Genomic DNA, 16,109 nt, shown 5'->3' on the forward strand with positions numbered 1-16,109 from the left:
TCCTGAAATTATGGCCATGACGTTTAAGAATATGAATTCAGGCCTGCACTATATTTACCTACTATATGTACAACATTAGTGCTTGCCGTCATCTATAGATAGAATCAAATAAGAGAGTCCTAGCCCTATAATGTATAGTATTTCTATATGTATGCGATCACATGTATGTACTATAAATACAGTTGGAAGGAATCGACCCCACAAATCATCTCATAAGAAAAATGTTTAGGAATTCTTTGGGTCATAGGAATAGGAAAATCATAAAAAATGAGATGACATACACTTAAATCCTACATAGAAAGATATATCATTTGGTTTGTAAAATCTTACAAAATTCCTATAGATCAAACAAGGCCTTATCTGGGTGATGGTGACAGTGTGTTTGTAAACATTTCTGGTGAAATATCCTAGCATGCGAAAGGAGCAGTTTATCAGAAAAAAAAAAGAAAAGAAATCTCTCACTCTCAATAAGAGAAGCAAAAGTTTTTTTAAACCACAAGAAAGCGCACGCACTATTAAGCTCTACTCCACCGTGCCCACTCCTCAGCCCACGCTCGTACTCCCACACTCTCCTCCCCCCATTATTCCCCCCGCCGGCCACCGCGGCCGGCTCGCCGGGCGTCCGCCGAGAGGCGCCACGGGTGATGGGGCACGGAGCCAGCTGCGGCCGCCCCAGCGAGGAGGTGGACTTCTTCGGCGCGGCACAGTCCGGCGACCTCGCCCGCCTCTCCGCCGCCGTCAGCTCCCGCCCCTCCCTCCTCCGCCGCACCACGCTCTTCGACCGCCTCTCCGCGCTCCACATCGCCGCCGCCCACGGCCACCTCCAAGTACGGTTCCCCTTACTGCTGTGTGCTCCTCCCCGTCCAGCTTCTCGCCACCCCTGTGTATCTCCGGTGTGCTGATTCCTTTGTTTGCTTAGGTGGTCTCCATGGCATTGGATCTTTGCGTGGAGCCGGACGCCGTGAACCGCCACAAGCAGGTTCGTCACGCTTCCCCTCTTCTCTTCTCTGTCGCCCCCCTTTGTGGAAAGCTTGTCCTCACATCGCGGGACTTTGCCGCAGACGGCGCTGATGCTCGCGGCGATGCACGGGAGGACCGAGTGCGTGCGGCGGTTGCTCGACGCCGGCGCCAATGTGAGACTTACGGCCACAGTTTTGGTGATTGGGACTGTTCTTGGAGCTTCTCCTGAACCTAATGGCGTTTTCCGTCTGTGTGTACAGATCCTGATGTTCGATTCGTCGCACGGGCGGACGTGCCTGCACTACGCGGCGTACTACGGCCACTCAGACTGCCTCCGGGCCATCCTGACGGCGGCGCGGACCGCGCCGGTGTCGCAATCCTGGTTGGCCCTTCTTCTCAGAGCCGCCATTGCTCGCCGCAAACGCGCTGCGGCAGCCGCGCGCTAGCCTTTGCTAATGAGTCATCAGCCGTGGTTTTGGAGGTGCAGGGGATACGCGCGGTTCGTGAATGTGCGGGACGACACCGGAGCGACGCCGTTGCACCTGGCGGCGAGGCAGGGCTGGCGCCGCTGCGTCCACGTCCTGCTGGAGAACGGCGCCATCGTGTCCGCCTCCAGCGGCGCCTTCGGGTAAAACTTCTCCCCAAGTCAAAGACCGCCCTTCTCAGTACCCACCAAAATCGCATCTTTTTAGGAAGGCAAAAGCCGCGACATTGACGCGAGCGCTCGCGTTCCTGCAGATTCCCCGGGAGCACGCCGCTGCATTTGGCCGCGCGCGGCGGGAGCCTCGACTGCGTTCGCCAGCTGCTCTCCTGGGGCGCCGACCGCCTCCAGCGCGACTCCGTCGGGTGCGTCAGCAATTTCTTGCAAAAACACCACTGAATTCCAACACCACAATTACATATGTTGTCTCCAGCAAATGATCTGAAGCCATTGTGCTGGTTAGTCTAATCTACTGTTGTGGATTGGCTTCTACAGGAGAATTCCATATGAGGTGGCGGTGAAGCGAGGGCATGTGGCGTGCGCGGCGCTGCTGAACCCGTCATCGGCAGAGCCCCTAGTGTGGCCTTCGCCTCTCAAGTTCATCAGCGAGCTGGAGCCTGACGCCAAGGCTCTCCTGGAGGCAGCGCTGATGGAGGCCAATCGGGAGAGGGAGAAGAGGATCCTCAAAGGGGCCAAGAATTCATTGCCATCGCCGTCGCGTTCAGATGACGGTGCCACCGTCTCCGAGGTACTACCGTACTGACCGGTCTTGCCTTGCAAATTACTACTGCTAGTACTTCCATTGCTGACCTCACACGCACGAAATAATTCAACCTAACAGTGGGAGCTTCGCCGTACCGAGCTGCCATCGTTTCTTTCTTCCATTGGCACGCACAATAGTAATTTACTTACTTACCAACAAGTAGGCAGTACTTATTTTGATCGCTCTCAATCAAAGATTGGTTTTCAAGGCTAGCATTATCCCAGAGCTCATCATTGCATTGCTTGTAGGAGTAGCTAACGTGCCGTCAGGTCTCAGCATGGAGCCACTTGCCCCAGAAATGTACCACACCAGGAGTATAATATTGAGTGTGTTGATCCGAGGGACGAATGGCTAACTAATTGGGTGCAGGCGTACGCACTCCTGCTAGTTTAATCCTTCTTGTTGGTAATGACAAGTTAGGTGTCAAACCGTGGCAGTGGCAGTGGCAGTGGCAGCGTGTGCACGCACCTGCTCGCACGAATTGCCGCACGTCTGAGCGATCCATATGCACGAAACATTATTCAAACGCGATCGTAGTACGCCTCCACATGCACGATCCCGCCTCTGCGTCGACATCTCCCTCGGAGCCGGCGCGTCCGTCCGACGGTGCGGATCTTGTTCGGACTGATATTATGATACTAACTCTAGGTCGTGCAGGGCGGCGAGGTGTGCAGCATCTGCTTCGACCAGGCGTGCGCGATCGAGGTCCGGGAGTGCGGGCACCAGATGTGCGCGGCGTGCACGCTGGCGCTCTGCTGCCACGCCAAGCCCAACCCGGCCACGCAGAGCCAGCCGCTGCCCACATGCCCCTTCTGCCGCGGCGGCATCACCCGGCTGGCGGTGGCCACCAGGGCCAAGGCCGGCGACGACGACGACGACGACGAGGAGGAGGAAGGAGCAGAAGGCAGGCTGGAGTCTCCGCGGCACCGGCGGTCTCGCCGGTCCCTGAACCTCAGCGGCGGCGGCGACGGGGGCAGCAGCAGCAGCCTCATGGGCAGCATCGCCTCGTCCATCGGCAAGATGGGCCGGCGCAAAACCGACAGCAGCGAGCTGCAGGTGCAGCTCGACGACAAGCCATAGCCATGGAATGAATGCCCATTCATTCATCACCGTGTCATGATAGGTCATCGTCAATGATGGAGCTGGCTGCTACTATTTTGTAGATTATTTTTCTTATAATTTTGGGGAGATTGGCAATTGTTCCATCTGTGTAGATTCGATCCCAAGCTGTAAGCTAGATCCAGTCAGTCCAAATAAGCAAGAGTGCGGTCGTTGCCCGGTAGCCCCCATCCACACCCCCCGTAGAGTTGTTGAAAGGTTGTAAATGTCCGGATTCAGAGGGGCTGGCCCGATATGATGATAATGAGAACCCAGTACAAAACCATCCATGTGCTCTCCCTCCATGTAATTTGGCCTCTGGCTCGGGCTACGTCGCTCAGGTGTTCCCTTCCTTCAGGGTTTGGTTCTGCAAGTGTTATTTTGGGGTCCGGTTGTGCTTTCTGAATCTGATGATGGCCAACCGTGCTTAGGATTCCTTGAGCGGCACTACAGACTGGGGACAGTGTTTTTTGGCAAGTTTCCCTTTGGCTCAGCTCGGCTGTGCTGAGGTGGCGAAAGCACCACACCTTCATGGGCTGTCTTGTCCCCAGTCAGCATGTGTTATTTCGCACTTATGCTCAACGGGGATGGGTGGGGTGTACCGGGAGCAGCAAAAGGCCTAGCGAAAACGAAATGAGCAGCGAAATTGACTGAGCAGCAGGAGATGGGTGGAGTGTGTACCACAGGCAGGCACAAGCAGCTTGGCAGGGGTTAAACCGCAGTGTGAAGTGTAGAGTGTAGAAGGATGGCTCAGTTCGACTGGGCAAAGCATGTTTCAGAAGAACAGCGGCAGACAGTGACACTGGGTCACTGGATCTTGCTTACTAGTAGTACTACGTGACCTGACACTTGGACGAGGGCTGAAGTTTCAGAAAGCACAAGAGAATCGACTTGACATCACGTCCTCAGGCTCAGAGCCAGGGGCGCCGAAACGTCTTTTTGCCAGAAATGCGAGGATGTATGTCGAGCCAGGTGCACAAGGATAGATACTGTTACACTAAGAGCATGTACAATGGTGGCATATGATTACATATGCCTCGTGAAGTGGCCCTATTTAGATACTCTAACACAGTTAGAATTAAAGTTATTCTTTAACCCACTCTAACCCAAATAAGCATCTCTTCACCGAAATAGTTGGGTTAGATGAAACCCTCTTTGTTTAGATACTTTTGGGTTATTTGAGCTTCCAACTAACCCAAACTAGCTCTAACCCCATGATCCAAACAAGGCCAAAAAGTAATTTGAGGGACCTAAATTTATTTTTTCTCCCCAATGCAAGCTACCATTAGTGGACCTCATTAAAAATAGAAAATAAAGACTCTAGTACATATACATTTTTACTACTTCAACCTTTTCAGCTTTTGTCATCGGACCACACTTTTTCTCTTTAAGCACCCGCCTCCTGAAAAGAATCCCGCTTCCCTATCCGAACCTACTTTACGTCATATCCGATCCTACATGGCATGCGAGACATCACCTTAAGGCTATGCATTGTACATGCCCTGAGTCACTGTCCATGGTCCAGAGATCACAGGTAATCCCTACTTTTCTTCCGTTGCAAGTATCTTTCTGAATGGGTGCCAAGAATCAGGATCAAAAGCAATTCAATTAAACATACTTTTATGCATGTCGAGAGTAAGTATTCAACCTGTGAAAGTCAAGCCAAGTCATTTTCAGACCTGTATGGTTGCATGCGAGCCTTGGTGTGCGTGCTGCTAGTCTGCTACCGACCGGGCAAGTGCTGCCACAAATACTGACGGGATCATGGCGCCCCAGGAAAACTTGTCCAGCAAGATTGACCCGCTACAGCGCCTGATCGCTTGCAGCTGTAGATGATAGGTCACGTTCAAGATCTGCGGCCATATCGGTGCACGATTTCATGCAACTTAAAAAATGGAGGGTTTTTGGCTCTTCATTTGCTCTGCGAACTAGTAAAAGCTATTGGAATTGGTGGCACTACTTCAGGGCATCTCCAACCCTGACCGGCAAAGTTGCTCGGGCATCTGTCCACAAGGAAAGATCAGTACGTGAACATTGATACAGAAGACCGCCGTCCATTGGCCGCATGCATCATTTTGATGATGAAACCGGGGAACAACCTCTTTTGAAAAAAAGAAGACCGTCATCCAACGTTGTCCGCATATATTTCAAATACTGTTTGAACTAACCGGACTGAATATGCAAACACGACTAATTTCATATAAACCAAAGGAAATTCATTTTATTTTGGATAATTTTAATTAAAAATTATACCGGGCTAAGGTAAAACCACCCTATGGCCGGCGCCGGCGGGTATCCATTCTCAGTACACGGATACCCTTTACTAGTCTACGGCCGGCCACGACGGATCTTCATTGTCTTACCCATGTCCAGTAGCCCGCCCGTCGGGGTGCCGTGAACCCGGAGGTATATGTTTCTACACAAAGGGCGGCTCGCTTTCCCATGTTCGGCAACACCGCTCATCGGAGTGGAATCACCGCGATGTGCTACAGCTGGAGGGGAAGGGGAAGACTTTGGCCTGTGACCGGGTAAGACATCGACTGTGTACGTGGGCGTCGCCTCGGTGGTGGCCTTCATGAGACCCAAGCGGCGGCGGCCTCCCATGTTCTACTTCTCCTCGGTGATGATGGCGACCGCGGACGTGCTGGCCACCGTTTCGTCCATCTCCGTGAAGCCGGCTTCTTTCTCCGCCAGCAGGGCGTGATTACGCGTACGTTGACGGCGGATGGCGCGGTTGTAGGCACGGGATGAGCGGTACGACACAACGTCGTCCACGGCAACCAGGATGCCCGTGCCGCCGCTCACCCCAGCGTGCCAGCCTGGAGCAACTCGCTACTCCTCGGCGAGCTGACTTGCCGCGCCGCTTCAATGCCGGCAGTGAGAGGTCGTGTCCGTCTGCGCCGCCCTCCCATCCGGTCAAATCGCGGGCGTCAATGCCGACCATTGCATGCGCTGGGCCGACATGAATGCGGCGTGACAAGAGGCGCGACCGTTCGATGGAAAGCGTAGAGAAGAGAATGTTTTTTTGCTAGGCCAAGGCGGTCAGGAGCGAACGTGGCAGCGGTCCAAACACCCACAAAGCCCCCATAATTTATCTTCGGTTTACGGGAAAAGCACGTCCAGACCGTCCAGCGAATCGATACAGGTTCATGCTGGATGGAACAACATGTTCTTGGAGCGATCAAATGAAAAGAAGAGATGGATTATCAATTCTACGCTCTCAGAGCATCTATAGCCGGGCGCCCTAAAACCTCCTCAAGCGCTCGGGCGGCGCACCCGGTCACTAACCGGTCAGGAAATTTTGACCCAGACGGACGCCTCAAACGGGCGTCAAATGCCCTGGCTGACCAGCGCCCCTCATATCCAACCCAAATATGGGGCGGATATGGGAGCGACCGGGCGCGTCCACCACATCGGACCCAACCCACCCGACCCCACATATATGCCTCCCCATTCGTTCAGCGGACCAAACCCTAGCCACTTCATACTCTTCTCCCCTCCACTCCCTCTGTCATCCGAGCTCATCTTTGGTGATTTTCGGCCATCTCCGGCATGGTGGGAAGCGGATCTGACTCTGACCAGTCCGGATTTGTAGACTGGGGTGCCATCCCGTGAGGGTTGGAGGAGGCAATGTCGGTCCACATTGCACTCCGCCGCTCCCGGGAGGATAGCGCCCGGCCAACGGACGGATCTGTCCGGCGCGACTCCATTGTGTCAGCTCAGCGAGCGCTCGGGTCTTCTGAGACTGGATCATCGCGGTCACAGCAATCGGAAAATCTCTCCTTCCCCATCACCGGCCGGGCAGACTATGAGTCCCACCGGGAACGGGCAGCCCGCCGAGGGAAGGAGATGATAAGGGCCGCCGAGGCCCATATCACGGCGGAAATGGCGGCGGCGGAGGCTGCTGATGCGGCGGCGCGGGCGGCCGCAGAGGAGTAAGCCATCCGCACACGCATTGTGAAGAAGCAACAGTGGAGGAACACGTGTGCCCTCGCCCGAGTGAAGAATTGGGCGGTCCGTGCCATGGCCGGACTGCCACCAAAGGTGGAGAAGGCGGACAATGACGTCGAGGATAGCTCCGACGATGAGCAGATCCGGCTCGATCCCTACCGCATTTTCGACCGGTCCTTCTGTGAGAAGGACGACAAGGGAGCCGGGAAAGGCAAGGGCAGCCATGGATGATCTTCACCATAGCCAAACATGCCAAATTTTGATAGTCCGATGGCATGTTTAGTGTAGTGATGGAGTAGTCAAACGATGTGTGTGCATCGATGTAGTTGCATGAGTTTGTATGAATTTAAAATATAATAATTAAGGTGTCCGGATGTTGATTGCATTCTTTGAGACCTGACCGATTAGTGTGCGCGGACGCGCCCAGATACATTCGATGGCTTTCGAGTGCCCATCACGACTGTAGATGCTGTAAGGTTGTCTTGACACCTGATATGCAAAGGACAAAGCGGCCCAGAAATTCATTTATCTACGGTTGCTGAGTTGCCGTGTCAGCGATCACCTTGAGCATGGTAGTGGTGCATAAGACTAGACACAATGGGTAGTAACATAGAGCAGTAACATTCCCATTGTGGGTAGTCTAATAAAGAGGCCAGAAGATAAACTGTAGATTAGGGGGTGTTTGTTTCCAGGGACTTTTTTGTGTAGGGACTAGAAAAAGTCCTTCTTAGAGACTTTTTTACCAAACGGGAGGAACTTTTTAGGGACTAAACTATGCATTTGGGACTAAATGAAGAAGACTCTCAAGGAGAGTCTTTTTGGGAGTTTTTGGGACTTTTCCAACAATGCCCCTCCATGCACCCATTGGCCCGCCACCCTATGGTGTTTTTTGATTATTATTTTCCTATATACTAGGGGCAACATGGTCATTTAATAATCTTTAGGAAGGGACTAGGGACTTTTCAGTCTCTGGAAACAAACAGGGAGGGACTTTTTAGGGACTAGGGACTTTTTAGTTGGGACTAGAAAAAGTCCTAGGACTAGAGAACCAAACACCACCTTAATCACCAGATAAGGAGAGATCGTTAATTTACATCAATGATATGACCAACCATCCCATAAATTGATCCATGTTGAGACCTGACGGCACAAATGAATCTTACAAGGAAACAAACTTAGATTATACTCCCTCCTTTTTGGTTTATAGGGCTCAATTCAAAAATATCACCAACTAAGGTAGATGGTGAGTGGTGGAATAATTTTTGTAGTTTGCAAAACCAGTCAATTAATGCGCTTGTTTTCCTCAAACAATAGTGTTTACCAATGCATTAATTGCAATGCATGCATGCATAAAGCACACGCATTGGTCAATTTTCTTTTAATACTTGCATGCAATGATTTAATGCACCTTGAAATCTGAACATGTGATGGCGAACAACCAAATTGAGCCTTATAAAACGGGAAAACTAAAATTTTGAGATAAGTCTTATAAACCGGAAAGGAGGGAGTAGGTATCAAGGTAAAATTTAATGATTGCTTTGCAAGCCAACTTTTATTTTCGTTAACCGAGATCATTAATACGTTGTATGCATGTAAGGAAGAAATGAGAAGGAAGTAGCACACTATCATTATGACTACATGCATGCACTAAACAAGTTGTTAGTATGAGGAAACATCATTAATTTTTGTCTCGATTACTGTTACTCCCTCCTTCCATCTATATAGGGCCTAATGCGTTTTTAAGACCGCCTTTGACTATTGACAAGATTAATAGTACATGACATGCATAATGTGGAAATTATATCATTGGAAACTTCTTTCACATACGAATTTGACGGTATGCTTTGTGTAAGTTGCATGCCATATATTATTACTCTAACATTTGGTCAAAATTAGCCTCCAAAACGCATTAGGGCCTATATATATGGAAGGAGGGAGTAGTGGCCTTCTATAGATGCAAAATGTATATTTCATAGTGGCCTTGTATAAAGGAATGGAGGGAGTACCATTCATCTAGGGAAATCTTTCATGCCTAAGGAAAACTATTCACGCATCATAAGAGAATAACCAATTATCTCGGAGAATAAACCAATGGATATCATATCAATCACATCCGGAAGATCCACAATTAAATGAATGATTCAAATAGTCTTGATCTTCAGATGAGTATGAATAGAGTTTACAACTTGTTCTTAAAACTTGGGATTCCTATTAAAATAGTGAAAGATGATATGAAGATGGAGATGAAATGACCAAAATTAAGAAGATGTCCTGTGGTTCTCCGGATTTCTCCTTTTCTCTGTTCCGGTTGCGATGGCAGCGGCTAGGGTTCTCTGATTGTCTCCTTCACTTCACGGAAGTGTCTTGTATAGATGTGGTGGACCCGCTGGCACCTCATACAACCGTCCATGAAAGGTCGGCTTTTGCTCTGCTACGCCTGGTGGCTTGGCTCTCCACACAAAAGTTGCTCCATTTGACTTGATTTGTAGCAACCCTCTTGCTTTCCTTTCATATATGATATTTCCTACCAAATAATAGAAAAATAAATTGTATTCTCTTTTGAAGGGTTAGTGTTAAAAATAACCAAGAAGTGGTATGAATCCGGTGAAAACAAAATAAGAATCACTTGCAGATAATCACAAATTCTCGACCCATCACTCGCTTGGGGCCAGCTCTGTTGCGTAGATTGCACGCCAAGTGAGCTTCTGGTTTCGGCGTGTCTCAGATAATCCGCCGTTTGAAAGATCATGTTGATGATATGTGATTGGAGGGCTGGTGGGTTGAATTTTACCAAATTTTTTCTCTGCGAGTGGCAGCTCACGCGCATTTCCTTGCGATGCGTATTGACTCGGAGTAACACATGGTGGTCTTGTTGTTCTCGTCAAAGAGGAACTCTATCGACCCGAAACACATGTAGTCGATGTAAGGCGGGGGCGTGGCATTGAACAACCGCCCCCAACCATCAGCCGCCAGCTCAAAGGAGCCGAAGGTGAAGGTCTGGCCCGGCGTGAACTTGTTGAGCTCATCTGGATCTCTGCCCCAGATTAGGTCTCCGACCAACGTCTCTCGTTCTTGAAGCGCCAACTGATAGTGCAAAAAACTGTCAGATCCCTCAGTAGGGTGCCTGGCGTGATCAGAAGTACTGGGACGGAGCCCGCTCGCACAATAGGTTTGGGACTCCAAAGAGTAATACCCTACATCCTAATTCTTCTTGTTATTCGTGGTGGAGGGATACCTCATGCGAGGGAATACAATAGTGTATAGGAGATTGCTACAGAGGGTTCGTCTATCCATGATTATATGGTAAGGAGAGCCCTCTAGCCTCCTCCCCTAATATAGATGGTGAATGCAAGGGTTTTTATAGATAGAGATGCAATCTAGGTCACCGCCGCGCCTAGCTTGGGATTCAAGGTGGTTGCCAGGTGCTTATCCTCCCCTTCAGGGTCCCTTCTATCGTTGGTCCCCATAGGCCTCCTAGCAGGCCTTCTGCCGGCCCCCCTCGATGAGCTTCCCCTGGTGTATGACACTGTTAGTGTCTAAAACCGCTCCCTGTTGGGAAACATTGCATGGAAAATAAAAAATTTCTACGCACACGCAAGATATATCCATGGAGATGCATAGCTACAAGAGGGGAGAGTGTGTCTACGTACCCTCGTAGACCATTAAGCGGAAGTGTTTATCACATGGTTGATGTAGTCGTAATCTTCGTGATCCGATCATGATCCAACCGATCTAGTGCCAAACGGATGACACCTCCGAGTTTAGCACACGTGCGGCTCGATGACGTCTCCTCCTGCTTGATCCAGCAAGCAGGAGAGGAGAAGTAGATGGGATCACAACCAACACGACAACATGGTGATGGAGGCTTGAAGCTATGTTGGTATTTCCCCAAAGAGGAAGGGATGATGCAGCACAGTGGCGGTAGGTATTTCCCTCAGTGATGAAACCAAGGTTATCGAACCAGTAGGAGAACCAAGCAACACAACGTAAACATCACCTGCACACAAATAACAAATACTCCCAACCCGACGTGTAGAAGGGGTTGTCAACCCCTTTCGGGCAGCGGCGCCCCAAGATAGGCAAACAGATGTGAATAAAATTGTAGTAGATTGATAGATCGAACGCCAAATAAAATAAATAAGACTAAAACACATCAAGGTATTTTTGTATTTTTGGTTTAATAGACCTGAAAATAAAAGCAAAGGAAAATTAGATCACAAAGGCAAATAATATGAGAAAGAGACTTGGGGCGTAGGTTTCACTAGTGGCTTCTCTCGAGAAAAATAGCAAACGGTGGGTAAAAAAATTATTGTTGGGCAATTGATAGAACTTCAAATAATCATGACGATATCTAAGCAATGATCATTATATAGGCATCATGTCCAAGATTAGTAGACCGACTCCTGCCTGCATCTACTACTATTACTCCACACATCGACCGCTATCCAGCATGCATCTAGTGTATTAAGTTCATGGGGAAACGGAGTAATGAAATAAGAACGATGATATGATGTAGACAAGATCTATCTATGTAGAGATAGACCCATTGTTTTTTCCTTAGTAGCGACGTTACATACGTGTCGGTTCCCCTTCTGTCACTGGGATCAAGCATTGTAAGACCGAACCCACTACAAAGCACCTCTTCCCATTGCAAGATAAATAGATCAACTTGGCCAAACAAAACCCAAATATCGGAGAAGAAATACGAAGCTATAAGCAATCCTGCATATAAGAGATCAAAGAAACTCAAATAATTTTCATGGATATAAAAAGATAGATCTGATCATAAACTCAAACTTCATCCGATCCCAACAAACACACCGCAAAAAAGAGTTACATCATATGGATCTCCAAGAGACCATTGTATTGAGAATCAAACGAGAGAGAGAAATCCATCTAGCTACTAACTACAGACCCAAAGGTCTACAAAGAACTACTCACGCATCATCGGAGAGGCACCAATGGAAGTGGTGAACCCCTCCGTGATGGTGTCTAGATTGGATCTGATGGTTCTGGACTCTACGGCGGCTGGAATTGATTTTCGTCAACTCCCCTAGGGTTTATGGAATATTGGGTATTTATAGAGCAAAGAGGCGGTCCCGGGGGGGGGGTACCCGAGGTGGGCACAACCCACCAGGGTGCGCCTGGGCCTCCTGGCGCGCCCTGGTGGGTTGTGCTCCCCTGAGAGCACCCCAGGCGTTGCCTTGGCCCATTAGGTGTCTTCTGGTCCATAAAAAATCAGTTTTGTTGCATTTGGACTTCGTTTGGTATTGATTTCCCGCGATGTAAAAAACATGCAGAAAACAACAACTCGCACTTGGCACTATGTCAATAGGTTAGTACCAAAAAATGATATAAAATGACTATAAAATGATTATAAAACATCCAAGTTTGATAATATAATAGCATGGAACAATAAAAAATTATAGATACGTTGGATACGTATCACATGGTGCTGAAGGTGGTGGTCGAGTATCGACGGCGCTTCGCTAAGCGTCGCCGGGACGAGGCAATGGAACTATGGAGTAACGGGAGAGAGAGGGGCGCCAAGGGCTTGGTGTGTCCTCTTGGGGCGCCCCTCCCCTCTACATATAGGTGGAGGGGCCTGGGAAACGGCCCATCTAAGCCCTAGGGCATAGCTAAGGGGGAGAGGACTTGGACTCCAAGTCCAATCTTATTCCTATTAGGACTCCTTCCTTTTTTGCCTTCCCTAGCCACATGGGCTTTTGAGGACTTGGTGCGCCTAGCCCAATAAGGCCAGGGAGCCTCCCCGTAGCCCATGCTAGCCCTTGGGTAGTGGTGGACCCACTTTTGGACTTCTGGACGACTCCAGAATCCTCCGGAATCTTCTAGAAGCTTCCCGATACAATACCGAAAAAACTACACCTTTTTTTGGAACCCAAAATATGACTTCCCTTATACAAATATTTACCTCTCGACCATTCCGAGACTCCTTGTGATCTCTGGGATCTCATCCAGGACTCCTAACAACATTTGGCTACCGCTCATCAAATATCCCAATACTACTCTAGCGTCAACGAACGTTAGGCGTGCGATCCTGCGGGTTTGGGAATTATGTAGTCATGACCGAGAGACCTCTTCGTTCAATAACCAATAGCGGGATGTGGATGCCCATATTAATTCCTGTGTATTCCATGAAGATCTTTTATCGGTTGAACATTTATGACAACATACATAATTCCCTTTGTCTGTCGGTATGTTACTTTCCCGAGATTCGATCGTCGGTATCTCTATACCTAGTTCAATCTCGTTACCGGCAAGTCTCTTTACTCGTTCCATAATACATCATATTACAACTAACTCCTTAGTCACTTTTCTTACAAGCTTCTTGTGATGCGTATTACCGAGAGGGCCCAGAGATACCTCTCCGATACACAGAGTGACAAATCTCAATCTCGATTCACGCCAACTCAACAGACACCTTCGAAGATACCTGTAGAGCATCTTTATGATCTCCCAGTTACGTTGTGACGTTTGATAAAACATAAGGTATTCCTCCGGTATCTGGTAGTTGCATGATCTCATGGCCGAAGGAACATGTATTTGACATTAAGAAAGCAGTAGCAATAAATTGAACAATCATATGCTAAGCTAACGGATGGGTCTTGTCCATCACATCATTCTCCTAATGATGTGACCACGTTATCAAATGACAACACATGTCCATCGTTAGGAAACCTTAACCATCTTTGATGAATGAACTAGTCTAGTAGAGGCTCTCTAGGGACACGATATTTGTTTATGTATTCACACATGTATTTAAGTTTCTGATCAATACAATTCTAGCATGAATAATAAACCTTTATCATGAATTAGGAAAAAAATAACATAACAACATTACTATTGCCTTTAGGGCATATTTCCTTCAGTATCCCTGTCTGTGTCAAAACCGGCGGATCTCGGGTAGGGGGTCCCGAACTGTGCGTCTAAGGTGGATGGTAACAGGAGGCAGGGGACACGATGTTTTACCCAGGTTCGGGCCCTCTTGATGGAGGTAAAACCCTACGTCCTACTTGATTGTTCTTGATTATACGAGTAGTACAAGAGTTGATCTACCACGAGATCGGAGAGGCTAAACCCTAGAAGCTAGCCTGTGGTATGATTGTATGTTGTCCTACGGAATAAAACCCTCCGGTTTATATAGACACCGGAGGAGGCTAGGGTTACACAAGGTCGGTTACAAAGGAGGAGATATGCATATCCGTATTGCCTAGCTTGCCTTCCACACCAAGTAGAGTCCCATCCGGACACGGGACATAGTCTTCAATCTCGTATCTTCATAGTCCAATAGTACGGCCAAAGGATATAGTCCGGTTGTCCGGAGACCCCCTAATCCAGGACTCCCTCAGTAGCCCCTGAACCAGGCTTCAATGACGATGAGTCCGGCACGCAGTGTTGTCTTTGGCATTGCAAGGCGGGTTCCTCCTCTGAATACACCACGGAAGAGTTTGAATACAAGGAGTGTCCGACCCTGCAAAATAAGTTCCACATACCATCGTAGAGAGAATAATATTTCCACAAATCCAATCTACTGACACGTTTTGGAAGCATGGCATCACGCCACAACCCAGTAATTATTTGAACCGTTTTTCTTTAACCAACCCTGCACATAACGCGAGGCGGTTTCTCGACACGTCTTGTCAAAGCAGAGATCATGTTCCCTTTATCACGGGATTCTCATCAATACAAACATGGGTAACCCAACTGTGCCTGTTGGTATGACTCCTAGATCTTAGGTAAGTCTCGAACGGCCACGAGGAGGACGCCTGATATTCATCCCCTTTATAAAGGGACAAGGCTTTTTCTTTTTTTCCCTCCCGTGCTCAATCGAATCCTTCCCCCGCCTCGAGTTCTAACACCCAAAGCCCAGGTCAGGTGCCTCGGACCTTCAATCATGTCCAGATCCAGCCTTCAAGGCCGGTGGATGCCTTCCTCCGTCATGGAGGAGGACATCAAGAAGTTGAGGGAGGCCAGATATCTGACCGCCGAAATTTCGCATAGGCTACCCGCCCGAGGGCAGGTCGTCCCTACTCTCGAACCCAACGAGAGCGTTGTGTTCGTCTCCCACTTCCTCCGAGGACTACGCCTCGCTCTGGATCCCTTTGTTAGGGGTCTCATGTTCTATTACGGGCTGGATTTTCACGATCTGGCCCCGGATTCCCTTCTTCACATCTCGTCATTTATTGTCGTTTGTGAGGCCTTCCTCCGCATTACCCCTCACTTCGGCCTGTGGCTCAAGACCTTCGATGTGAAGCCGAAGATGGTCGAGGGGCAGTACGCAACGTGTGGAGGTGCTCTAATAAGCAAAATTGCTGACGCTCCATGGCCAAAGGGTTCCTTTCCAGAGGTGTCCGGATTGTGGCAACGGGAGTGGTTTTACATCACAGCTCCCCGAAGTGCCAAGTGGGTAGCTGCCCCCACCTTTCGCTCGGGCCCTCCACCACAACCGATGTCATGGATCAGCAGGGGGCTGAGCTGGAGTCTAGCCAAGGACGTGCCAATACTGCAGAGCCGTATCCGAGATCTCTTCGAGGGAGATTTCAGTCTGGTTATGATAATGCAAGTTATGCTGGTTCGTCGAGTCCAGCCTTGCAAACGCCGGCCCCTCCGCATGTGGGAATTCAACCCGGAAGGACCGCACACTATTCAGAATTTCCTTGGCATGGCGCACGAGGAGATGTACAAATCTTTCTTCGGACCCCAAATAGAGTGTCCGGACACTACCGAGGACATGGGCCTCAGCTGCAACGGCCCCGCTCCCCAAGTAAGTAATCCCATGGCCGAACACACTGTCCTTTTATTTATCATGACATCATTCTGAAGAATCTCTCTTTG

General features: G+C 49.3%; 1 protein-coding gene across 4 annotated transcripts in view; it reads left to right on the plus strand.

The window, feature by feature from the left end:
* The first annotated feature begins 397 nt into the window (after positions 1–397).
* The window catches only part of LOC125552146 (E3 ubiquitin-protein ligase XB3), a 63,397-nt gene continuing 47,685 nt past the window's right edge, over positions 398–16,109 (plus strand). The window contains exons 1-8 of one of the 4 annotated variants that reach the window (XM_087518607.1): positions 398–827; positions 920–979; positions 1,062–1,133; positions 1,221–1,342; positions 1,428–1,588; positions 1,699–1,806; positions 1,937–2,189; positions 2,862–3,588. In XM_087518607.1, coding sequence (XP_087374733.1) covers positions 413–827; positions 920–979; positions 1,062–1,133; positions 1,221–1,342; positions 1,428–1,588; positions 1,699–1,806; positions 1,937–2,189; positions 2,862–3,284 — 1,614 coding nt within the window. In that variant the 5' untranslated portion in view covers positions 398–412 and the 3' untranslated portion in view covers positions 3,285–3,588. The other 3 variants (XM_087518609.1, XM_048715630.2, XM_087518608.1) reach the window with 3 other exon arrangements.

The sequence above is a fragment of the Triticum urartu genome, chromosome 4A, assembly GCF_056163025.1.
Source record: "Triticum urartu cultivar PI428250 chromosome 4A, HENAU_Tu73, whole genome shotgun sequence".
NCBI lineage: Eukaryota > Viridiplantae > Streptophyta > Magnoliopsida > Poales > Poaceae > Triticum > Triticum urartu.